Raw genomic sequence first — 25,523 nt, forward strand, 5'->3', positions numbered from 1 at the left:
TGAAAAATTGCTCTGGCTTTAAATACAAAACTTTCCACTTTGGGAAGCCGAGGAGGGCGGATCACAAGGTCAGGAGATTGAGACCATCCTGGCTAACACGGTGAAACCCCGTCTCTACTAAAAAATACAAAAAGCCGGGCGCAGTGGCGGGCGCCTGTAGTCCCAGCTACTCGGGAGGCTGAGGCAGGAGAATGGCGTGAACCCAGGAGGCAGAGCTTGCAGTGAGCCGAGATTGCGCCACTGCGCTCCAGCCTGGGTGACAGAGCGAGACTCTGTCTCAAAAAAAAAAAAAAAAAAACACTTTCCACCCCTCTACCCCTGTCGAAAATCCAGGGAAATAGTAAAATTTTAATTCTTATTTCAATTCTTGTTTATTTCCTAGGCCAGTGGTTCTCAAACTTCAATGTGCATCAGAATCACCTGTAAGGCTTGTTAAACTAAAGATTTCTAGGCCCCGCCCTCAGAGTTTCTGATTCACTAGATCTGGGTTGAGGCCTGACGATTTGGGTTTTTAGTAAGTTCTCAGGTGATTCTGATGCTGGTGGACCAGCAACCACAGTTTTGAATCACTGCCCTGGGCCTTGTTTCCAGTATGTATTTCCCTGAATTTGGCAGCAACTCAATTTAACCTGTTCTTTTAAAAACAGTAGGAGGAAATAGAGGCAGGAGAATCACTTGAACCTGGGAGGCGGAGGTTGCAGTGAGCCAAGATTGTACCACTGCACTGCAGCCTGACGACAGAGCAAGACTGTCAAGAAAGAAAGAAAGAAGAAAGAAAGGAAGGAAGGAAGGAAGGAAGGAAGGAAGGAAGGAAGGAAGGAAGGAAGGAAGGAAGGAAGGAAGGAAGGAAGGAAGGAAGGGAAAGAAAAGTATCTGTCACAAAGTGCTCAAGAAGGGATATTCATCTACTTTTTAAAAAGCTTTAATAGGAGACACAATTTGCTCCTTGTCAGGAGAGCCTTATTCTAAGGTAACAACCTGATTTCTTTACTTTCCCAGTCTCGGTGGCAGAAGGGGCATTGGGGGATGCATATAGTCCTCTGCTTAAGTCCAGGTGTGGGCAGCAGACCCGAAATGAATGAAGCAGGCTTCCAGCCTCTGCATTCAGTGAAGTTACTGGGACATAACTCCTTGGGACATGACAGAACCGCTTTAAGAGTCAGGAGGAGTGAGACATTTGGGGAACCCTGCGTGAGGTGCAAGGGGTCCTTAAGGAGCATCCTGGAACAATGTCAGGGGTGGGGATGAAAGGCAGGTATTGTGGAAACTCTCAGAAACCAATGAGCCATTTCCATCATTTCTGTTCTGTCAAAAAAAGGAGGCCCAGAGCCCTATTGCCTTATTCAAGAGACAGATGTGTAGTAGATAGGATGTTGGTACAACTGTTCTAACAAAGGCCAAAGTAAAGTGACTTCAAACACGATGGAAGGATTATTCCTCTCCTATGGAAAAGTCTGAGCTGGCAGGCAGGGGGTCCCTGGGGCCCCTGAAGTCTAATTCGATTGCACACATGCTTATTGGGTGGCTACTAAGTACCACCTATAGCCCCATGTGTTATGTGAGCTGCTTGAAGGCAAGAATCATGCCTTATTCAGGCCCGGTAAATGTTTCATAAATGAATGAATGAGTCAAATGAATAAATGAATGAATATGCTGAGTATTCAAGGGATTCAAAGATGACAAAACCAAGTTTCCCACCCTCAAGGCCTCACAGTGAAGACTTCAACTGCAGGCATGATGTTACCTGTGAGGAAACAGTGCCTCCCAGGGTTACTAAGGTCATAGCCCTCTAACGAGGGTGCAGTCAAGGAACCTACAGCCACAAGCCAGAACCTGCATCTTCACCATAGACCCAGAAGCAGCCAACAGGCAACAGGTGACTGATGCTGATGGGGAAGGAGGACACTGGCTCTATCAGCTTCTTGGTGAGTGTCCCAGCAGTCAATGCTCTCATTAACCCAATAAGGCTGGTCTAATTCCTGGCTGGTGTTCCAAGTCATTTCATCATAGTGCAGTCTAGATCAGAGATTTTTTTTTTTTTGAGATGGAGTCTCGCTCTGTCGCCCAGGCTGGAGTGCAGTGGCGCGATCTGGGCTCACTGCAAGCTCCGCCTCCCGGGTTCACCCCATTCTCCTGCCTCAGCCTCCCGAGTAGCTGGGACTACAGGCACCCGCCACCCCCCTGGCTAGTTTTTTGTATTTTTTTTTAGTAGAGATGGGGTTTCACTGTGTTAGCCAGGATGATCTCGATCTCCTGACCTCGTGATCCGCCCGTCTCGGCCTCCCAAAGTGCTGGGATTACAGGCTTGAGCCACCGTGCCCGGCCTAGACCAGAGATTTTTCTAAGAACCACTTATGTAGATCCATTCTAGCCAGCACCTGGGAACTTATTAGAAAAGAGAATCTGGGGTCTCACCCCAGACCTGCCTGTGTTATAACAAGGTCCTCAAATGATTCATATGCCCGTTAATATCTGGGAACCACTGGAATCTATTCATCGAGGAAAGTGGGTTTCAGATTCAAAAGACATGGATTCCTTTACCAGTTGTGCCTTTGGGCCTGGTTCTCTGGGCCTTGGTCTCCTTTCCCATAAACCAAGGAGGCTGTGATGGATCATCTCTAGGGCCCCATTCCATTCCGATGCTCTGGCCATCTATGAGTCGCTCAGGCTTGCACAGTGGTAGGCTGCAGATCCACGACTGGGGCCGGGCCTACTTCCCAAGCTCATCCCCAACCCCCACTTCCGGGGAAGGCCAGCCTGCCACCTTCACTGTGTCCTACATAAACCTCTGCTACCACCCAGCCTCCCTCAGGTGACAGCCTGGAAGGAGGCCATCCAGGTGCCATTTGTGAGCCCTGGCTCAGTGCAGCAACAAGTTAGAGCTCAATGGGTCAAGATGGGAGCACTACTTTGCCGTGGTGCTCCTGCATGGCATGAGGACTCCATAAACCCCTGGGCCTCTGGAGGCTTCCACTTCCTGATCTGAAAATAACAAAATTGACCTTCCAATATCGTTTCCCACTTTCTGTGATTCAATGACATTGGAACTGTTTCTGTTAAGGGGAAAAGCAGAATCCACAGTGCTACCACTGAGATAGCTCCACGGTTCAGCCTCCAGGTTCAGGCCTTCTTAATTCTTTAACCACCGACTGCCTGAATGGAAGCGTCCATTATTCACTCAACATACACTTGCTGATCCCTGCTAAGTTTCATAGCCTTCATGGTTGGATAAAACACACTCCTTACTGCAGCTCCCGCTTTGGTGGAGGAAACAGATATGTGTGCAGACAGCTCCAGTGAGTGGAGTGTGATCAGTGCTCTAAGAGAATACAGGAAGGACAACTGACCCAGACCCGGGCAGAAGGGATAGGGAGAAATCAGCTAGGGTTTCCTGAAGGAGGTGATGGCTGACATGAAGGAAGGCATTTACTGAACCTAGATTGCATTCACCCATTTGTGATGAAGACATCGAGAGAAGGCAGCAGTTCTTACTCCCTGTGTGCCAGGCACCAGGCTATGCATTTTCTGTAAAGTGCCTCATTTAACTTTTATACTAATCCTGTAAAGAAGCAGCCCTTGATATCCCTATTTGTCAGATGAGACAATTGAGGCAGAGTGGTTAAGTACCACATCCTTGGTCACAGAGCTGGGCAACAGTGAGGCTGACCTCCCCAGGCCATCTGCATAGATTAATTCTGGATGTTAACAGCTATGAAAAAAAGGGTTTGCCCCCCTCCCCAGGGGAGAAAACAGCAAGGTCCCGGGAAATCAAGATTTAAAGAAATACTACACACACACACACACACACACAGACACACACACACATATACACAGACACATATACATACACAGACACACACACACACACACACCAACTAGAGAAATATGAATGAAAAGATTCTTCAAACAGTTTTTTGGGGGTTTTTTTGTGTGTTTTTTTTTTTTTTTTTTTTCCTTTTTTGAGACGGAGTCTTGCTCTGTCGCCCAGGCTGGAGTGCAGTGGCGCGATCTCCGCTCAGTGCAACCTCCGCCTCCCGGGTTCACGCCATTCTCCTGCCTCAGCCTCCGGAGTAGCTGGAGCGCCCGCCACCTCGCCCGGCTAATTTTTTGTATTTTTTAGTAGAAACAGGGTTTCACCGTGTTAGCCAGGATGGTCTTAATCTCCTGACCTCGTGATCCGCCCGCCTCGGCCTCCCAAAGTGCTGGGATTACAGGCGTGAGCCAAGCAGTTTTTTTAAAGGGAAAAAAGGTGTGGCCAATCGGGGAGGGAAGCCAAAGTGGCCCAGCAGTGCGGCATCTGCGCCTCCACGGCGGCAGGGGCTGCGCAGCAGGCGCGCAGGGAGCAGCTCCTCTCGGGGCCGGCGGGGTTTGTGGCTTCAATAGCGCCACTCCGGGTCCCCGCGGCGTCGGAGAAGCTTCTGCCTAGCGTCTCTCAGCTGCGTGAGTCGTCCCGGCCTTACAAAAGGAGCTCCTCGCCGGTGAGCTCAAGACCCCAGGCGGGCTCTCCTCGAAAGGTCGCTTCTCCGGGTGTGTCGCCTCCTTTAGTCTTTTCTTTTCCTCTCTGTGGTTGCTTGTGATGTCTCTAACGCTGGAGCCTCCTGTGGACTCCATCCCGAGGTGGAGACTGGCAGAGCTAGAAGGGCTAAACAACTGAAAAGCAAGCACGCATAGTCGCTTTGGAGAAGGCAGGGAGGCAGGCAAACCCCTGAAGTGCCACCGAAACAATTTGGACTTTTTAATTGATACCGTTTTATTTTGGCCAGTTTTCCACTTAGGTGTGGAGAAAAGGGAAGTAATTTCCGGCATTTACTTTTTTTTTTTTTTTTTTTTTTTTGACAGAGCCTTGCTCTGTTGCACAGGCTTGAGTGCAGTGGTGCGATGGTTCACTGCAACCTTCGCCTCCCAGGTTCAAGCAATTCTCCCTCCTCAACCTCCCGAGTAGCTGGGATTACAGGCACCTACCACCATGCCCTGCTAATTTTTCTATTTTTATTAGAGACGGGTTTTCGCCATGTTTGCCAGGCTGATCTCGAACTCCTGACCTCAGGTGATCCTCCCGCCTCGGCCTCCCAAACTGTTGGGATTACAGGTGTGAGCCACTGTGCTTGGCCATTCTTGGACTATGAAGCAAGACATAATGCTAGGTGCTTTATTGAATTTATTTTATCCTCACTATAACCTTATGAGGTAAAGTGCATTATCCCTATTCCACAAATGAGGAAAATGAGGCTCAAAGAGGTTAGGTAACTTGCCCAAGGGCACACAGCCAGTAAGTGGAGAAGCTGAGAGATGAACCCAGGTTTCTATGACTCCACAGTCCTTGAATCTTTGAGTTGTGCTGCCATCCATGTGTTTCTGAGAGGAAATAGTAAAAAGTCAGGGAGACATCACGAAATTATGGCAGTATGTTTTTTAAGCCAGCATGAATCTTGGAGGTGATCTAGAAGTTCTTTTATATTATGGATGAAGAAACCTGAGGTCTACAAGTCAAGAGAATTGTGCATGACAACTAATTATTAAAACCAGGGTAACTGGAGTCTCTGCCCAGTGTTTGTGGTTATCTAGTTCAGTTCAGTTCCGTTCAGGTCAGTTTCATTTTGAAGGCTTTTCCTTGGGCAGTTTCCGGCTTCAGGAATAAACAGCTCCAGAAGGAGCAAGTGTAATGATTGCCTGACTTGTGCAAGGAAGTGAGGAGTAGCCAGTTTTGGAAAAGTTCCTCCTAACACTGTGGAGAAAACAGGGAGACCAGATGTGTGTGCCCAGGAGTCCTGGTGGTGCCACTCACCAGAATCTACAGCCTGGAAGATGGCACCATGCAAAGGTCTGGGGCTCCTTGCTCCCCACATTGCCCAGTATGATGCCTGCACAGTCACAGCACAGCACACTGCCAGGCCCTGCTATCTGCAGACCACAGTACTGGGTGCAAAATATTCTGCTAGTCCTTAGCACCTAGATGACCTAACTCTGGTACTGCTCTATCTTTCCTCTGGGAAGTATTTCAAAGTTCTCCTTCATATTGGAGGAGGAGGAAGTGGGAAGTGGTGCACCCTTAAGAATGTTTCTGGCTTACTCCTACTCAGCCCAGACTGAGGAAGTCCCCCCTCAAGGAAGTCCCCCAGAGTCCCAGAGAGCAACAGTCATCCCTTGATTCTGAAAATTCTCCTCACTTTCCAGGGAGAAAAGCTCATTTCTAACAAGAGACCTAAATTTGTCAAAACCCAAAAGCAGCTAAAACTAGAGATAAGGACAACATAAGAAAGGAAAATTATAGGCCAGGTGTGGTGGCTCACACCTGTAATCCCAGCACTTTGGGGAACCGTGGCGGGCAGATCACATGAGATCGGGAGTTCGAGACCAGCCTGACCAACATGGAGAAACCCCATCTCTACTAAAAATACAAAATTAGCCGTGTGTGGTGGCATATGCCTGTAATCCCAGCTACTCAGGAGGCTGAGGCAGGAGAATCACTTGAACCCAGGAGGCAGAGGTTGTGGTGAGCCAAGATAGCGCCATTGCACTCCAGCCTGGGCAACAAGAACGAAACTCCGTCTCAAAAAATAAAAATAAAAAAAGGAAAATTATAGACTAATCTCACTTATGATCAAACATACAAAACTCCTAAATAAACTATTAACCAATCAAATTCTTAAGCTTATATTTTTAAAAGTATTAACAATATACACAACTGAATTTGGTTTATCTCAAGAATTCAAAGAGGATCTAACATATGAAAATATGTTTATAATCCACACCAACAGGTTAGTGGGGAAAAGCCTTAGGGTCATCTCAATAGATGCAAAAGGAGAAAAGTAAAATTCACCCATTCCCAATTAAAACTGATCAGACTAAGAATAGAAGAAGGCTTCTTGATTTTGACAGAGTATCCATGAAAAATCTATAGTAAATATCACACTTGAATGGTAGAACTTGAGAAGCATTCTTTATTTTATTTTATTTTATTTTTTATTTTTTATTTATTTTTATTTTATTTTTATTTATTTATTTTTTTGAGATGCAGTTTTGCTCTTGTTGCCCAGGGCTGTAGTGCAATGGCACAATCTCAGCTCACTGCAACCTCCACCTCCCAGGTTTAAGTGATTCTCCTGCCTCAGCCTCCCAGCTGGGATTATAGTTGCTTACCACCACACCTGGCTAATTTTTTGTATTTAGTAGAGATGGAGTTTCACCATGTTAGTCAGGCTGGTCTCGAACTCCTGACCCCAGGTGATCCACCCTCCTTGGCGTCCCAAAGTGCTAGGATTACAGGCATGCAGCACCACGCCTGGCCAAGAAGCATTCTCTTTAGAGACAGGACTAGGAGAAGGATTTCCTCTATCATTGATTCTATTCAACATTGTACTAGCAATGCTAGCCAGAATGGTAAAGAAACCAAAGAAAGGAAAGATGAAGGGATAGGAAGGAGGAAAATGACACTGGTATTATTTCCAGACTATATTATTACTTATATGGAAAATTCAAGGAACTGTACAGACAAGACATTAAAAGACAAACAGAAGAATTCAGCAAGATTACTAAATACAGATCAATAAACAGAAATCAATTGTGTAAAAAGCAGTGTTTGGAAACATAAAGCACAATTTAAAAATAGAATTTAAAAGTAATTGTTATTATGGAAAACTACAAGCATACACAGAGGTGAACAGAGCAGCACAATGAACCAACCCCATATACCCATCTCTTAGCCAATATTGTTCACCTATATCTCCAACTCCTTTCTCCCATGTTATTTTGAAACAAATTTTAGGTTCACATCATTTTACTCATGGATACTTGAGAACATATCTCCCAAAGATGAGAAATGGCTTTTAACATAATCATAATACCATTATTACACCTAAAATTTAAGTAATTCTTTTTTTTTTTTTTTTTTTTTTTTGAGACGGAGTCTTGCTCTGTCGCCCAGGCTGGAGTGCAGTGGCGCGATCTCGGCTCACTGCAAGCTCCGCCTCCCAGGTTCACGCCATTCTCCTGCCTCAGCCTCCTGAGTAGCTGGGACTACAGGCACCCGCCACCGCAACCGGCTAATTTTTGGTATTTTTAGTAGAGACGGGGTTTCACCGTGGTCTCGATCTCCTGAAATTGTGATCCGCCCGCCTCGGCCTCCCAAAGTGCTGGGATTACAGGCATGAGCCACCACGCCCGGCCTAGTAATTCTTTAATATAATTGAATATTCAATCAGTTTTCAAAGTTCAAATTGTCCATAATTATTATAATTGTTTTGGAATTTGCAAACCAACTGTTTGCAATTGGTTGATATGGCCTTTAAATCTCATTGAATTTATAAGTTCCCTTCCATTTCTTTTTTTTTCCCCTTTTAGTGTATTTGTAGGAAATAGGGTCACTTGTCTTGTTGAGTTTGAATCTAGACTTCGTGGATGCATCCTCATGGTGTGGTTTAACATGTTTCTCTGTCTTCCACACGTCCTGTAAGTTAACACTTGGATCTAGAGACTTGCTCAGATTCCGATTTGGTTTGGTTTTTCCTTTTGGCAGTCTATAAATTCAGTGCAATTTCAGTTTTAAAAATCCCCAACAGGGTTTTTGGCAGAACACGATTAGCTGGTATTAAAATTCATATAGAAAAGCCAGAAATAGCTGTCATGGTCTGAATGTTTGTGTCCCCCCAAAATTCACATGCTGAAACCTAATCACCAATGTAAAGGTATTTAGAGGTCGGGCCTCTGGGAGATGATTAAGTCATGAGGGCAGAGCCCTCATAAATGGGATTAGTGCCTTTAAAAAAGAGGCCCCAGAGAGCTGTCTTGCCCCTTTTATCATGCGAGGACACAAAAGAAGGTGCCCTCCATGAACCAGAAAGTGAGACTTCCCCCAGACACTGAATGTTCCAGCACCTTGATCTTAAACTTTCCAGCCTCTAGACCCATAAGAAATAAATTTCTGTCGTTTTTAAGCTACCCAGTTTATGGTATTTTGTTATAGCAGCCTGAAACAGACTGAGACACTAGCCAGTATAATTTTGAAGAAAAACAAAGTGGAAGTTTGCCCTGACAAATATAAAAACTTATTTTAAAGCTGTGAAAAATAAGACTGTGTGCTATTGGCTTAGAGACAGACAGAAGAGAATAGAGAATACAGAAATAAATGTGACCATGTATGGAAACTTGATATATAGCAAAAATGGCATTATAAAGGGAAATAGTGGAGAAAGGATGATCTATTATTCACTATATAATTTTGAGACAACTGGTTATGCAATTTTAAAATTCTCACCTCACAAAATATCAGGTGTATTCAGGGGCTTAATGTCAAAAAGCAAAATTTAACTTTTAGAAGAAAATATAACAGAATAGCTTTATGAATTTGGGAAAGGAAAAAACTTTTTACCTATTATTCATAACACAAACCATGAAGAAAATTATTGATAAATCTTTTTTTTTTTTTTTTTTTTTTTTTTGAGACAGAGTCTCACTTTGTTGCCCAGAGAGTGCAATGGCATGATCTTGGCTCACTGCAACCTCTGTTTCCTGAGTTCAAGTGATTCTCCTGCCTCAGCCTTCCAAGTAGCTGAGATTACAGGTGTGCACCACCAGTCTGGCTAATTTTTGTATTTTTAGTAGAGACAGGGTTTCACCATGGTGGCCAGGCTGGTCTCAAATTCCTGAACTCAAGTGATCAGCGTGCCTTGGCCTCCCAAAGTGCTGGGATTACAGGTGTGAGCCACTATGCCTGGCCAATGAATCTGACTATATTAAAGTTTAAAGTTTTCAACAAGACAGTATAAAGTTAAAAGCCAAATTACAGATTAGAAGGAGATACCTGCAATGCATATAGCCAACAAAGGCTTAGTAACCAAAATGCAGCAGCATTTCTTCCCTCTACAAATAGGGAAAAAAAAAGACAGTCAACCCAAAGGAAAAATGAGCAAATGATATGAACAGGCAACTAACAGAAAAAGAAACCCAAATAAATGGCCATACAGAAAAAAAAAGTTCTCCCTTCCTACTAATCAGGACAATCCAAATTAAAATAAAAAGATATCATTTCATATATATCAGACCAGCAAAAGTTTAAAAGTCTATAAACATTGTTAATGAGGATATAAACTTTTAGTAATTTAGAGCAATTTGGAAATATCAATAAATTGAAGATGCATATATCCTGCAACCCAAAAAGTTCATTCCCAGGTATCCTTTAGAGAAAGTATAGATGAACAGTGACTCACCTAAAAAGGTTCACTGAAACATTCTTTATAATCACAAACAATTGGAAATAATCAAAATGGCCATCAATGGTAAAATGGATTTTAAAATGTGCATATATTCATACAATGGAATACTGTATGATAGCTGAAAATAAAATTACATGTATTAACATGGGTTAATCCCAAAAACCTTATTAAGGGTTTTTTGCCTTATTAAGCAAAATAAGGCAAGTTGAAAAAGTTATACAAATATCATTTATGTAAAATTTTAATATGGAAAATAATACTATATATTGTTTACATGTGCATTTATATGTAATACAGATATAAAAATATATATGAAGACTGATAAATATCAAATTGAAGAGACTTATTACCTCTGGGAGAGAGAGGGAAATGGGATTATATGTGCCTTAATCCATTTTGTGTCGCTATAACAGAATGCTTGAGATTGGGTAATTTATGAAGAACAAAACAGTCTCCCACAGTTCTGGAGGCTGAGAAGCCCAAGATCAAGATGCAGGTTTCTTACTGTGTCCTCACATGGTGGGAGGCAAAAAGGCAAGAGAGAGGGAACCCATTCCCACAAGCCCTTTTTATTTTAAGAGATGGGGTCTCTCTACGTTGCCCAGGCTCAACCTGAATTCTTGGGCTAACACTATCCACGGTCTCAGCCTCCCAAGTAGCTGGGACTACAGGTGTGAATCGCTGTGCCCAGCCCACAAACCCTTTTTATAGCAGCATTAATCCATTCATAAGGATGGAGCCCTCCATGACCTAAACACTTTTTATTAAGCCCCACCTCCCAACACTGCTGCATTGAATATTGAGTTTCCAACACATGAATTTTGAAGGAGACAATTCTATTCAAACTATGGTAGCATGTGATAAATGAAGTCTTGGACTGTGTCTTAAATGTTTTCTTTCTTTAGAAAATGCATGACTCAGGCCGGGCACAGTGGCTCATGCCTGTAATCCCAGCACTTTGGGAGGCCAAGGCAGGCAGATCACAAGGTCAGGAGTTCAAGACCAGCCTGGGCAACATGGTGAAACCCTATCTCTACTAAAAATACAAAAATTAGCTGAACATGGTGGCACACGCCTGTAATCTCAGCTCTTCGGGAGGCTGAGGCAGGAGAATTGCTTGAACCCAGGAGGCAGAGGTCACAGTGAGCTGAGATGGTGCCACTGCACTCCATCCTGAGCAACAGAGTGAGAGTCTGTCTCAGAAAAAAAAAAAAAAAAGAAAAGGAAAGAAGAGAAAAGAAAGAAGAAAGAAAAGAAGGAAAGAGAAAGAAAGAAAGGAAAAGAAAGAAAGAAAGAAAGAAAAGAAAGAAAGAAAGAAAGAAAGAAAGAAAGAAAGAAAGAAAGAAAAAGGAAGGAAGGAAGAAAGGAAGGAAGGAAGGAAGGAAGGAGGGAGGAAAAAATGCATGACTCAAAGATGGCAAAATGTTAAAATTTTACGAAACTAAGTGGTAAATCCATAGGCAATGAGTACACAGTATTTTTCCTATACTGTGAATGTTTAAGATATTTTATAGACTTTTAAAAAGTAGTTAAAAGTTGTAGGTTATTATTCAAAGCACTGACTTCGTTTGTTCCAATACTTCCTAAATATCAGGTTATTTTACGAAGAGAAAAAAAAATCACCCTTCTATGGCCCACATCCCAAAACTGGGAAGGTTTCCATTCTAGTCACAATGGAAGTTTCACCAATGTAGAACCTCAGCTTTTGGTCAATACAAATGCGCCCTCTGCTGGTTCTATCGTGCCCTGTCCCTGAGTTCAAAATAGTTGTGAAGAGCAGTGAAAGTCTTCAGTGAGAGTTTTTTCACAGCCAGCCATGTTAAGGAAAGAAACCCTCACAGAACTACCCTTTGACACTAAGATACTTTAATTAGCTTCTGCTCTCTGGTAATGTTACATATTATCCAAGACAAAATAAGTTCCAAGGTACAGCTCCAGTTAACCTTTCCAGTTTCCTCAACCACCTTTGCTCGTTAATAATCTTGTGCCCCTCTAAAGTCTGGAGGTTGATTTGTGAGACAGTGAACACCTCCCTGAACCTGAGTAGAAGCAGAAGAAAACCAAAGTTGCAAAGAAGCTCTTGGGTGGGGAAACCACAATCTAACATTGAAAAATAGATTAACTGTAGTATTAAGGGAATGATGCCAATGGAATAATGGGTGACCTTTTCTTTTCAAATCTTTCTTTAAAACCATGACATCTTCAAATAAACAAAACTGAGGATAAATAAATTAATTCATGCAAGAATCTACTTCTCAGAGAGAAAGGCACGAATTGAGTATTAGCGTCTTCCTTTCAAAAACAGTTTTGTGTTTTGAGGTTGGTTTTAATATTCATCTTCCCCACTGGAATGTAAGCTCCCTCAGACCAGAATCTGTGTCTGTCTGATTCAAATTGGTACAAATTGTCTGGGGAACAATTTGGCAGTAGGCATTGTGACTTCAAAACTGTACATCCTTGTGCTTTGGCTCTTCGGGTAAAGATGGCGGAGCTTTTCGCTAACTGCATTCAGCCGCTCTGGTAAACTTCTCTAGATTGAATACACTTTGGCTGCTGTACCTGGAGGAGCCCTGTCAGTGGGAATTAAAGCTGCAAATAGCAACCGAGAAAAAACAGAAATTCATTCTGTATGATGAGCGAAGTGTACACAAAGTGGGACCAATTATCAAGCATACAGGTTTGGTGTACAGTGGCGTGGACCGAGATGTGCACAGAGCTCAAAACTAGCTCAACAATACTATCTTGTGTACCAAGTGCCCATTCCCACAGCTCACCTAGTACAGAGAGTGGCTTCTGTGATGTAAGAATGTACTCAGTCAGGTGGTGTTCGTTCATTTGGAGTTTCTTTACTTGTTTGTGGTTGGAATAAGGGACGACCATATTTATTTCAGTCAGATCCATCTGGAGCTTACTTGGCATGGAAAGCCACAGCAATGGGAAAGAACTATGTGAATGGGAAAACTTCCCTTGAGAAAAAATAAAATGAAGATCTGGAACTTGAAGATGCCATTCATACAGCCGTCTTAACCCTAAAGGAAAACTTTGAAGGCCAAATGACAGAGGATAATATAGAAGGTGGAATCTTCAACGAAGCTGGATTTAGGGGGCTTACTCCAACTGAAGTTAAGAATTACTTGGGGGAGGCCGAGACGGGCGGATCACGAGGTCAGGAGATCGAGACCATCCTGGCTAACACAATGAAACCCCGTCTCTACTAAAAATACAAAAAAATTAGCCGGGCGAGGTGGTGGGCGCCTGTAGTCCCAGCTACTCGGGAGGCTGAGGCAGGAGAATGGCGTAAACCCGGGAGGCGGAGCTTGCAGTGAGCCGAGATAGCGCCACTGCACTCCAGCCTGGGCGACAGAGTGAGACTCCGTCTCAAAAAAAAAAAAAAAAAAGAATTACTTGGCTGCCGGCCGGGCGCGGTGGCTCATGCCTGGAATCCCAGCACTTGGGGAGGCCGAGGTGGGCAGATCACCTGAGGTCGGGAGTTCAAGACCAGCCTGATCAACATGGAGAAACCCTGTCTCTATTAAAAATACAAAATTAGCCGGGCATGGTCGTGTGTGCCTACAATCCCAGCTACTCAGGAGGCTGAGGTAGGAGAATCACTTGAACCCGGGAGGCGGAGGTTGGGGTGAGCCGAGATCACGCCATTACATTCCAGCCTGGGCAACAAGAGTGAAACTCCTTCTCAAAAAAAAAAAAAAAAGAAAAATTACTTGGCTGCTATAGCATAACAATGAAGTGACTGAAAAATCCAGAATTTCAGATAATCTATCTACTTAAACATTTTTAAAGTATGTTTTGTTTTGCTGACTTTTTGCATACTTATTTCTACATGGTTTAAATCGACTGTTTTTAAAATGACACTTATAAATCCTGATAAACTGCTAAACCCACAAAAAACGACTGTACATCCGTTAATAATCAGAAATATGAACAAAGAGTAAATTTTTTAATAATCAAAACATTCCTGGCCAGATGCTGTGGCTCACGCCTGTAATCCCAATACTTCGGGAGGCCGAGGCAGGTGGACCACTTGAGGCCAGGGTTTAAGACCAGCCTGGCCAACATAGCAAAACCCAGTCTCTACTAAAACTACAAAAAATTAGCTGGGCATAGTGGTGCATGTGTGTAATCCCAGCTGCTCAGGAGGCTGAGGGATGAGAATTGCTTGAACCCAGGAGGTGTGAGCCAAGATCACACCCCTGCACTCCAGCCTGGGCGACAGAGCAAGACTGTCTCAGAAACAAAACAAAATAAAAATTCCTTTCAAGGATATTCTATGCAAAGTTCTTTATGGTTATAAAAAATAGAAGCAATATGAATATTTTAAATTACATGTTTGGTTAAGTCATTTAAGGTATATTCATACAATAACATACTGTGCTGCTATTAAAAAATTTTTTTAATAATCTTTCAGCTTATTATATTATTATATTAAAAATCTGTCTTTCAGGCTGGAGTGCAGTGGTGCCATCACAGCTCATGGCAGCTTCAACCTCCCAAGCTCAAGTGATCCTCCCATCTCAGCCTCCTGAGTAGCTGGGATGACAGACTTATGCCACCACGCCCAGCTAATTTTTCTATTTTTCGTAGAGACAGGGTCTCACCATGTTGCCCAGGCTGGTCTCAAACTCCTGTGCTCAACCGATCTGCCTGCCTCAGCCTCCCAAAGTTCTGGGATTATAGACATAAGCCACCACATCTAGCCTAAAATCATTTTTAAGAACATTTAGGCCAGGTGTGGCAGCATATGCCTGTCATCTCAACACTTTGGGAAGTTGAGGCAGGAGAATTGCTTGAGGCCAAGAGTTTGAGACCTGCCTGAGCAACTTGACAAGACCCTGTCTCTACAAAAAGAAAAATTTTTAAACATTAGCTGGGTGTGGTGGTGTACACCTGCAGCCTCAGCTATTCAGGAGACTGAGGTTGGAGGGCCCTTGAGCCCAGGAGTTCAAAGTTACAGTGAGCTGTGATTATGCTACTGCACTCCATCCTGAGCGACAGAGCGAGACCCTGTCTCTAAGAATAAAAAAAAAAAAATTTAAGAATAATTATATGGGAAAATTATAATATAAAGTAGATTAAAATTGAATATACACAAATCAATTATATGGAAATATGATATTCACTATATATACATGAAAGTAAATACACCAAAATATTTGCAGTAGTTGTATATGGGTAGAGTGAGAGAGCATGGTGAGATTTTTTTTGTTCTTGTTGGTTTTTACCGTGTGCTGGCACTAGTTTAGGCACTTTCCTTGTGTTAACATATCTCTTGCTACTTTTTTAAAGCAGCTTTATCAAGGGATAATTGACATACAATAAATTAGACCTTTTCAAACTGTACAATTCCCATGAAACCATCACCACAATCAAAATACAATATTCATCACTCCCAAAAGTTTCCTCATACCTCCCCTATTCCAGCCTCCTTCATCCCCAGACAACCACTGATGTGCTTTCTGTCACTATAGATTAGTTTGCATTTTCTAGAATTTTATATAAATGGAATCATGCCATATGTACTTTTTTTCTTTTTTCTTTTTTTTTTTTTTTTTTTGAGATGGAGTTTTGCCCTTGTTGCCCAGGCTGGAGTGCAATGGGGATATCTCAGCTCACTACAACCTCCACCTCCCGGGTTCAAGCCATTCTGCCTCAGCCTCCCGAGTAGTTGGGATTATAGGCATGCGCCACCACACCCAGCTAATTTTGTATTTTTACTAGCGATGGGGTTTCTCCATGTTGGTCAGGCTGGTCTCAAACTCCCAACCTCAGATGATCCGCTTGCGTCAGCCTCCCAAAAGTGCTGGGATTACAGGCATGAGCCACCGCGCCCAGTCAGCCGTATGTACTTTTTCGTATGATTTATTTCACTCAACATAATTATTTTGAGATTCATCCATGTTGCCAAGTATATCAATAGTTCATTGCCTTTTACTGCTGAGTTGTATTGTATTGTATATATACACACCAGTTTATCTGTTTGTCTTTTGATGGACATTTAAGCTGTTTCAGTTTTGACCATTACAAATAAAACTGTTATGAACCTCTGTGTACAAGTCTTTGTATGGATTTATGCTTTCATTTCTTTCATTTCTCTTGGGTAATACCTAGGGGTAGAACAGTTGGATGGTATGGCAGGTATATATTTAACTTTTTAAAAAACTGCCAAATTATTTTCCTTAGTGGTTGTACGATTTTACATTCCAAACAGCAGTAGATGAGAGTTCCAGTTCCTGCACATCCTTGTCAAATCTCAGTACAGTCAGTCTTTAATTATAGTCATTCTAATAGTTATGAGTTGACTGTGGGAGTTTTGTTTCTTCTTTATGATTTTTTGTATGTGTGTTTTCCAATTTTTCTGCAATAAAATGTATCTTCCATAATCAAAAAATTATTTAAAGTAACTAAAATAAGATGTAGACTAGTCCAATATGAAGTCTTAGTCTGGAGACTCTTCATTCTAAAAGAGTAACCCAACATGGTCTTCAGAGCACCCAGCAAAGACCACTAGCTGTATGGCCTGTGTAACCCTGCCTCATATCCTCATAAGATAACATTTGTTTTTTGGCCAGGCATGGAGCCTCATGCCTGTAATCCCAGCACTTTTGGAGGCTGAGGCGGGCGGATCACTTGAGCCCAGAAGTTTGAGACCAGCCTAGGCAATGTAGTGAGACCCTGTCTATACGAAAAATAGGAAAAATTAGCCGAGCATAGTGTTGCACACCTGTGGTAGTGGCCACTTGCAAGACTGAGGTGGGGAGAATTGGCTGAGCTCAAGAAGCTGAGGTTGCAGTGAACTGGTATTGTGCCACTGCACTCCAGCCGGGGCAACAGAGCGAGACTCTGTCTCGAAAAAAAAAATGTTTTTTGCAGAGAGAGAGAGAGATATATATATAAAACTATATATATATAGATATATATTTTTTTTTTTTTTGAGACAGAGTCTCACACTGTCACCCAGGCTGGAGTGCAGTGGTGCTATCTGGGCTCACTGCAACCTCCACCTTCCAGGTTCAAGCTATTATTCTGCCTCAGCCTCCTGAGTAGCAAGGATTATAGGCATGCACCACCACACCCAGCTAATTTTGCATTTTTGGTAGAGATGGGGTTTCACCATGTTAACGAGGCTGGTCTCCAACTCCCAACCCCAGGTGATCTGCCCGCCTTGGCCTCCGAAAGTGCTGAGATTACAGGTGTGAGCCTAACATTTGTTTTTTAAAATCAACTTGCTTTTCAATGTTACAACCTTTAGGAAAAAATGTACCAACACACCTAAACTTCCCAATGTTATCTATTATTTCCTTTTTCTGTTTTCCAGTTCGTATCCATCCAGATTTTATAGAGTTCTAACACACTATTCTGTAGTTTATAATGAAATTTTACTTGTCATATCGTATTTTCCATATTGCTTATTTGTCTTTTTAACCATAATTTTAAATGTCAAGTTAATGTATCATATATTACTTCCCCCTTCTCCCTTGTTGAGCTGTTTCTAATTTTTCATTATTAATAGTAATGTTGGCCGGGTGCAGTGGCTCACACCTGTAATCCCAGCACTTTGGGAGGCCAAGGTGGGTGGATCATGAGGTCAGGAGTTCAAGACCAGCCTGGCCAATATGGTGAAACCCCATCTATACTAAAAATATAAAAATTAGCTGGGTGTGGTGGCACACACCTGTAGTTCCAGCTACTCAGGAGGCTGAGGTAGGAGAATCACTTGAACCCAGGAGGCAGAGGTTGCAGCGAGCCGAGATCACGCCACTGCACTCCAGCCTGGGTGACAGATCGAGACTCCGTCTCAAAAGAAAAGTAATTTAATAAGAAGTAAGTTGATACAAAAGCTTGTTTCTTCTTTTGAATTTTTCCTTATGATAAACACCCAGGAGTGAGACTCCTGATCAAAGGCTAGAACATTTTTCTGATTGCCAATACATACTGTCATATCACTTTCCCAAAGGATATTTTAATACTAATTTTAATGTTACTTGCCATGTGTCAGCCCTGGTTTCTGAAGTATTTGCTAATTTTCTAGGTATAGCCTACGTCGTTGTTCTAGTTTACGTGCCTTTGGCTACTCACCAGGTAGACGTTTTTCCATGTCTGATCTCCTGCTAGGATAGCTGCCTGTTGTCCTTTATTGATTGATACTCTGTTTTCACAGATTCAGAGCCAAAGAGTATGACCCTTGACTCTCTCAGGGCTTCCCAAACTGAGCACATCCGGACCCCAGAGGCAGATATTGTGCAAAAGGTGTAAGTATTCAAAGTTGTAATAACATGGGCTTCTCTGCTTTTATTTTGTTTGTATTTTTAATTGATTTAGTTTGGTTTTTTCAGACAGGCATGGGAGTTCTCAGCTGACAGTGTGCTCCGACAGCCAAAATTAAACGGTTGTCTAAGAAACAAAGATTCTTGGGGATGATTATATTGTGATGTGTTTCCTACCTAAACCTTATTATTTGGCTGGTTGGGTAAAGAGTGAAGTTAACTCTAACCATGTGGGAACAGCTCTTTCCATTTGTCCAATCTGAGATCTACAGAGATGCCTAGAAAGCTGAAATCTATTACTTCAACCTGGGTTTCTCCCCTCAGCATTCAATCAGCTCTGAGTAAAATAAATAATGCTAATAATCTTAACACCAATATTAATAATAATTGCTAGCCTGTATTGAGTGCTTCCTGTGTACTGTACTAATGTGCTTACTGCAAGCCTGGCCTGTCAGGCATAGTGTTTTCACTTAAGTACCTTCGGTAGTGGCAGCTGGTGTGGCCTCTCTGCTTCCATCTGGAACTGCAGCCTATTGTGACCTCCCGAAAACCTCGATGACTTAAGAACCCGCCATCACCTGCCCAGGAATGTAAGGATTCCCTCCTGGGTCAAAAAGTTTTTGTGTTCCCCAGGAATAAAGGGGGAAAGGCACTTGGATGAATAAGACAGCCACCAGAGGAACTCCATTTTTAGAATTTTATACCTGATCTTTCCTCACAATGTATTTTAAATGCTTATGACAACCAGCCCCACCAAAAAACACACAAAAAAATTTTAAATCAGAAGAAAAAAACACAAACATTTCACAGAAGTCATTATAGCCTTTGTGACTTAATTTAAGGCTTGACAGAAGGATTCCTGACATAGAGATTTCTGGGGGAAAAAAAAAAAGCAAAACAATCAGGTTTGTGGTTCTCATTTGCAGCATAGCTATTCCTCAGGGAAATTAAAGGTTTTCCAAGCACTAAATTCTAAAGGAGACTTCTCCTATAGGCTTTTATAGAGTGACATTGAATGATTTAAAGTCTCATATATTTACAGGAAATTCCATTCACCTCCTTCAACAAATATTTCTCAAGTTTCTACAGTAAGGCCGTGTACTAGCAGAGCACAGTAAAGAGAATACTCATTTAGCTAAAAAAATAAAATAAAATGCCCAGAACCAGGCCTGGCACACAGCAGGCACACAGTAGCTGATATTGCTGCTGTCACTGCAATCCATGTGGCTGCTTTTCAGTGTCCTTTTTACCCAGAGGGCATAAGTCAGTTATCATCACGGCAAACAGCGAATGACAGCAGTTCTACAATGGATAAAACCAACACAGCACATGACCTTTTAGTGGCTGAATTTGATCAAGGATAGAATTCAGAGGGCATGTAGCCAGGCATGGTGGCTCGTGCCTGTAATCCCAGCACTTTGGGAGGCTAAGGCTGGTGGATCATCTAAGGTCAGGAGTTTGAGACCAGCCTGACCAATTTTTGTATCTCTACTAAAAATACAAAAATTAGCCGGACGTGGTGGCAGGTGCCTGTAATCCCAGCTATTCAGGAGGCTGAGGCAGGAGAATCGCTAGAACCCGGGAGGTGGAGGTTGCAGTGAGCCCAGATTGTGCCGTTGCACTCCAGCCTGGGGGACAGAGCAAGACTCCATCTCAAAAAAAAAAAAAAAAGAAGAAGAATTCAGAGGGCATAAAGGAATGAATGGATAGTTACATGTTCCTAACACAATCTTTCTTAAAGGTCACTTTCTTTTTCCAGCTAATCCTTTGATAGAAGAAATTTCAGTTAAATAATTATATGCCATTCAATTAAAAGCATAAATATGCAACCCCAAAGAGCAAACTATTTCTCCCACTGTCTAAGTTTTAGGGTTTATCCTGAGGAAACCCCAAAAGTGAAGACCAATCTTTCTAATCTTCCTTACCATGGGATATGCAGAAGAAAAAGAGTTGACTAAGTATGTCAAATGTCAGGCACAGTGCCTGCAGAGAACAGGTGCTCGATGTTGGTTCACTTGCCCTCTTTCTTTCCACCAGTTTTTCTTTAGTTTGGTCCTGTTGGTTTGCTCTTTTCAAAGGGGCAGAGATTATGATATACACCACCTACACAAAGGACTTCTGGGATACGGGCCTGAGTCACCCAAGAAGTTGAGCGCTGTGTATACATCTCTTCTTCCAAGAGAAAGAGAAGGGAAGGCTGAACCAAGACTATTTAGCCGGGAGACATCAGCCAGCATCAGTCATGTGAGTGTAAACCCCTAAAAGCTTGGTCTGAAAGCCCTACTTGGAGTTCATCAAGGATACCATGTACAGTTGTATAGATTGCTAACTATATGAGGGCACCTGATAAAGGGGATGAGGGAGGCACTGAGGTCCAGCCTGGGGTCTGCTTACCAAGCCCTGCACAGCCACATTGGGCTGCATCCTCCTGAAGGATGGAACATCATTTCTAATTCCCTTTCCCCCCCCCCCCCGAGACACAGTCTCACTGTGTTGCCCAGGCTGGAGTGCAGTGGGGCGATCTCGGCTCACTGCAACCTCCACCTCCCAGGTCCAAGCGATTCTCCTGCCTCAGCCTCCCGAGTAACCGGGATTACAGGCATGTGACACCACTCCTAGCTAATTTTTGTATTTTTCCAGTACAGACGGGGTTTCACCATGTTGGCCAGGCTGGTCTCGAACTCCTGACCTCAAGTGATCCACCTGCCTCAGCCTCCCAAAGTGCTGGGATTACAGGCATAAGCCACTGTACCCGGCCCCATTTCTAATTCCTACAAAGGTACTGAGTGGGTAGTCTGCCATCCTCTCTTAGGAGGAACCACTGTGTTGTTCTAGCCCATGGGGAAAAGTGAAGACTGACATAGTTGTGGTCATCTGCCTGAGGTTTCCTGAAAGTTAGCAAATAATTCCGCAGTGAATAAAGCTGGCTTTGATTTAGAATAGTTAACCGTTAATCATGGCAACACCAATCTACCAAAGGTGAAAACTGTTTCACTTTGACCCAGCTCTGTAGATCATGATTTAGAAACTAAGAAAGGAAGCAGGCCCTAAGTGTTTTTTCTTCCTCTTTCCTCGTATGAAATTATACCCAGCAGTTTTACATCAAAAGCTGAACCTTTGAGTCTCCCCATTGGCTCTGCATTCTCTAAGATTCACTCTTCTACTTCACCTGGAACCCACACAAATTCCATTCTAAGCCAGTCTGTCACCTTGTTCGACATAATCTTCTTTGATGGATTTTTTTCATTTCCTATACATGTCATGGTCCCCTTCCTTGATTTTTCACCTTTAGGAGAGGGATTTGATTGACAAGTCCAAGAGAAAGAAAAGACCCAAGAAAGACAAAACCAAAGGACCCAACAGGGAGAGAGAAGGAAAGGTCTACGGGGAAGCAGAGGCTGCCATTGGTAAGAGAGTGTGCCTGCAAGTAACAACCTGGAGAAGACTTCTGTTAGGGGTCTGGAGGTAGTATGGATAATTAGCATGGATCCTACCGGACAAACTCTCCGTTTTGAGTCTCCTTGACTACTACAGCTAAGATGGTATTGCAGCCTTACGTCATGTCAGTATCTTAATAGACAGAGATACAGGAAAGCGGGGAGCCTAGAGGCCTGTGATCACCAAGAAAGGAAATTATAATAATAACAATTTACTGAATACCTACTCTATTAGGACTCTGTATATGTGATCTCATTAAATCCTCACAACATCTCCATGAAGGAAGTGTTATTATTATATTCATGTAGCAACTGAGGCTGAGCAAGGTTGGGTGACTTACATAATATCAAGCAGATCAGACAGTAAAGTGGTAGACCCAGGGTTTGTCCTTTCCTATTTGACTCCCAACAGATTCTATTGCCACTACCTCCAAAAAATAATAACTATATCACATAATCGGAGTATTGGGTAGTGAGAGCATTTGGGAAGGGGAAGGATGCCACAAGTGTTGAATGATCTTCCAAGCTACAGTTTCTGTCTTGGTTCCCTAGGTTGAGCCTAACCAGGAACTCGGATTTTGTTGCTTCTGAAGACTTTCTTTAGCCTAAAACTTACACCCATCCTTTACTGCCCACATGATTCAGAAGACCTTCCAAACAAATCCAGTGCTGCCAGAAAGGACAGCAATGGATATGCTCCTGAGCGAAACCTGTTTTTGAGATTTGCTTGTTCATCTCTTGCTGAGTTTACATTTTTGTAGCCCATGACTTGGGTAGCATTAGCGGAATTAGGAAAAGGAAATACTTGTGGTGCCCCCACCAAAGGTGAAGCGAAGGAAGGGTCCTTAGAGTGCGGAAGGCTGAACTTTGCCAGGTTGCAAAGCTGCAACCTCAAGTCAGACTCTCAAGGCATGACTTTCCAGCTGTGTGTACAAGCCTCCCCTCTGGACGGTCCTGCCCCCTCCATAAGTCAGAGTGAAATAGAACTTTTTTTTTTTTTTTTTTGAGACAGAGTCTCACTCTGTCACCCAGGATGGAGTGCAGTAGCACAAACTCGGCTCACTGCAACCTCCGCCTGCCGGGTTCAAGCAATTCTTCTGCCTCAGCCTCCCGAGTAGCTGGGATTATAGGCACCCACCACCACGCCCAGCTAATTTTTGTATTTTTAGTAGAGATGGGGTTTCACCATATTGGCCAAACTGGTTTAAAACTCCTGACTTCGTTAATTGCCCACATCAGCCTCCCAAAGTCCTAGGATTACAGGTGTGAGCAACCACGCCAGCTGAAATAGAACTTATTTAATAGCAAGACGGTTGAATGTCAGTTGATCCAAAGAGGATAAGGTAGTTTCTCAAAGGGTGGTCTGTGAACTACTCTTCCCAAAACACTTGGGGTGTTTGTTACAATATGGATTCCCACTGAACCAGATTCTGGGGCTGGGGCCAGGAATCTGCACCCCAGGTGAATCCACTGCATGCTAACTTTTAAAAGTTACTAAAAAGGGGCCAGGCACAGTGGCTCACACCCGTAATCCCATCACTTTGGGAGGCTGAGGTGGGCGGATTGCTTGAGCTCAGGGATTTGAGACTAGCCTGGGCAACATGGCAAAACCCTGTTCCTACAAAAAATACAAAAATTAGCCAGACATGGTGGTATGCCTGCAGTTCCAGCTACTCAGGAAGCCGAGATGGGAGGATCACAAGCCCAGGCAGTCGAGGCTGCAGTAAGCCATGATCGTGCCACTGCACTCCAGCCTGAGCGACAGAGCAAGACCCTGTCTCAAAAAAAAAAAACAGTTACTAAAAAGGATGTCTAGTGATCACATTAAGTTAACTCAGCTATATCTCTATCCCCAATTGTTCTCCCCCAGGAAAGTCAAAGGACTCAAAGGCTAAAAAAAAATTAGAAAAAAAAACAAGACCCCAAAGGAAAAGGACACAGAAGGAAAGAAATCTGGAGACAGCGGCAGAGCTGAGTGGGCCTGATGTCAACTCTGACGAAACAGAAGACACCTCAAATAGAGGTTCCTTCGCTTCAGACTCCTTTGTAGAGGACCTTTGGCTTTCTCCCAAATATGATGCCCAGGAGACTCAAGTTTCTCTAGATGGAAGATCATCACCCTCCCAGATTGCAACTGTCACTGGCAACATGGAATCTAAAGAAGAGAGAAGCTGTGAGGACCCTTCCAAGGTAGGGTCTGATGTCCTCAGCTTGACAGAGGAAGTTCTGTTCTCACTTGGCACGACTGCAGAGGTGGGAAAAGCTGCCCCTAATTATATTGCACTTACTAAAACAGCTCAACTACCTAATGGTCTTATTGTTCTACTTTGGTACGTTCTGACCCCAGTAAGAAGCCAGACCTAATCAAAGATGCAGGGGTAGCAAAGCCCCTCTGAGGTGATGATGCATTCTGTGAGGCCTGCACATTGCCAGGGCAAGTGTCCACCCTGTAAAGAATAGGAAATGAGGCCGGGCGCGGTGGCTCACGCCTGTAATCCCAGCACTTTGGGAGGCCGAGGCGGGCGGATCACAAGGTCAGGAAATCGAGACCACGGTGAAACCCCGTCTCTACTAAAAATACAAAAAATTAGCCGGGCGCGGTTGTGGGCGCCTGTAGTCCCAGCTACTCGGGAGGCTGAGGCAGGAGAATGGCGTGAACCCGGGAGGCGGAGCTTGCAGTGAGCCGAGATCGCGCCACTGCACTCCAGCCTGGGCGACAGAGCGAGACTCCGTCTCAAAAAAAAAAAAAAAAAAAAAAAAAAAAAAAAAAAAAGAATAGGAAATGAGCACAGCACCCATCTCTGAGAGGTACAGGACTCATGGTTACAGGGAAACATGGATACTGGCTGTCAGAGCCGAGCATATTTCCTTGACTTAGGCTAGGGCTCATCTATTACTTGCCTCCCAAAGGCTGTGGAAATTCCTGCTTTCCTAATCTGCGTTTCTGCAGTATACAGCTGGAACAGAGAGAAGCAGCTTGTACACATATAGTACACCTTTGTACACAGCTTACAATAGGTGTGTAGTACACCTATCGTACACAGCTTGTACACCTGCTTTTACAAGGTGCTTTCAAGCCAGGCGTGGTAGCTCACACCTGTAATTCCAGCACTTTGGGAAGCCAAGGAGGGTGGATCACGAGGTTAGGAGTTCAAGACCAGCCTGGCCAACATAGTGAAACCCCATCTCTACTAAAAATACAAAAGTTGGCCAGGCTTGGTGTTGCGCACCTGTAATTCCAGCTACTTGGGAGGCAGAAGAATCACTTGAACCCAGGAGGCAGAGGTTGCAGTGAGCCAAGATCACGCCACTACACTCCAACCTGAGTGACAGAGAGAGACTCCGTCTCAAAAAAAACACAAGATGTAAGAGTCACTTGGTTCCAGGGTCCTTGATTCTAATGTGAAGGTCTGAAGAGAAAAACTGAGTGTAAGGAAAAATTACTCTTGAAAATTGCTGCAATTAGGCCGGGTGCAGTGGCGCATGCCTGTAATCCCAGCACTTTGGGAGGCCAAGGCAGGAGCATTCCTTGCGATCAGGAGTTTGAGGCTGCAGTGAGCTATGATTATGCCACTCCACTACACTCCAGCCTG

At 43.4% G+C, this 25,523-nt stretch overlaps 1 protein-coding gene and 1 pseudogene across 7 annotated transcripts in view; both read left to right on the forward strand.

Annotated features, from left to right (window-relative positions):
* The window catches only part of KIAA2012 (KIAA2012 ortholog), a 140,245-nt gene that overhangs the window by 100,729 nt on the left and 13,993 nt on the right, over positions 1–25,523 (forward strand). For 6 of the 7 annotated variants that reach the window (XM_005573956.5, XM_045367474.3, XM_045367476.3 and 3 more), the window contains 4 exons: positions 18,388–18,478; positions 20,572–20,737; positions 21,786–21,900; positions 23,801–24,120. In XM_005573956.5, the coding sequence (XP_005574013.3) occupies positions 18,388–18,478; positions 20,572–20,737; positions 21,786–21,900; positions 23,801–24,120 (692 nt within the window). Of the gene's footprint in view, positions 1–18,387; positions 18,479–20,571; positions 20,738–21,785; positions 21,901–23,800; positions 24,121–25,523 lie in introns of those variants that run through there. The other variant, XM_074009761.1, reaches the window with a different exon arrangement.
* LOC102132405 (proteasome subunit alpha type-2-like) lies at positions 1,677–17,576 on the forward strand (annotated as a pseudogene).

This window comes from Macaca fascicularis, chromosome 12 (assembly GCF_037993035.2).
Source record: "Macaca fascicularis isolate 582-1 chromosome 12, T2T-MFA8v1.1".
Lineage (NCBI taxonomy): Eukaryota > Metazoa > Chordata > Mammalia > Primates > Cercopithecidae > Macaca > Macaca fascicularis.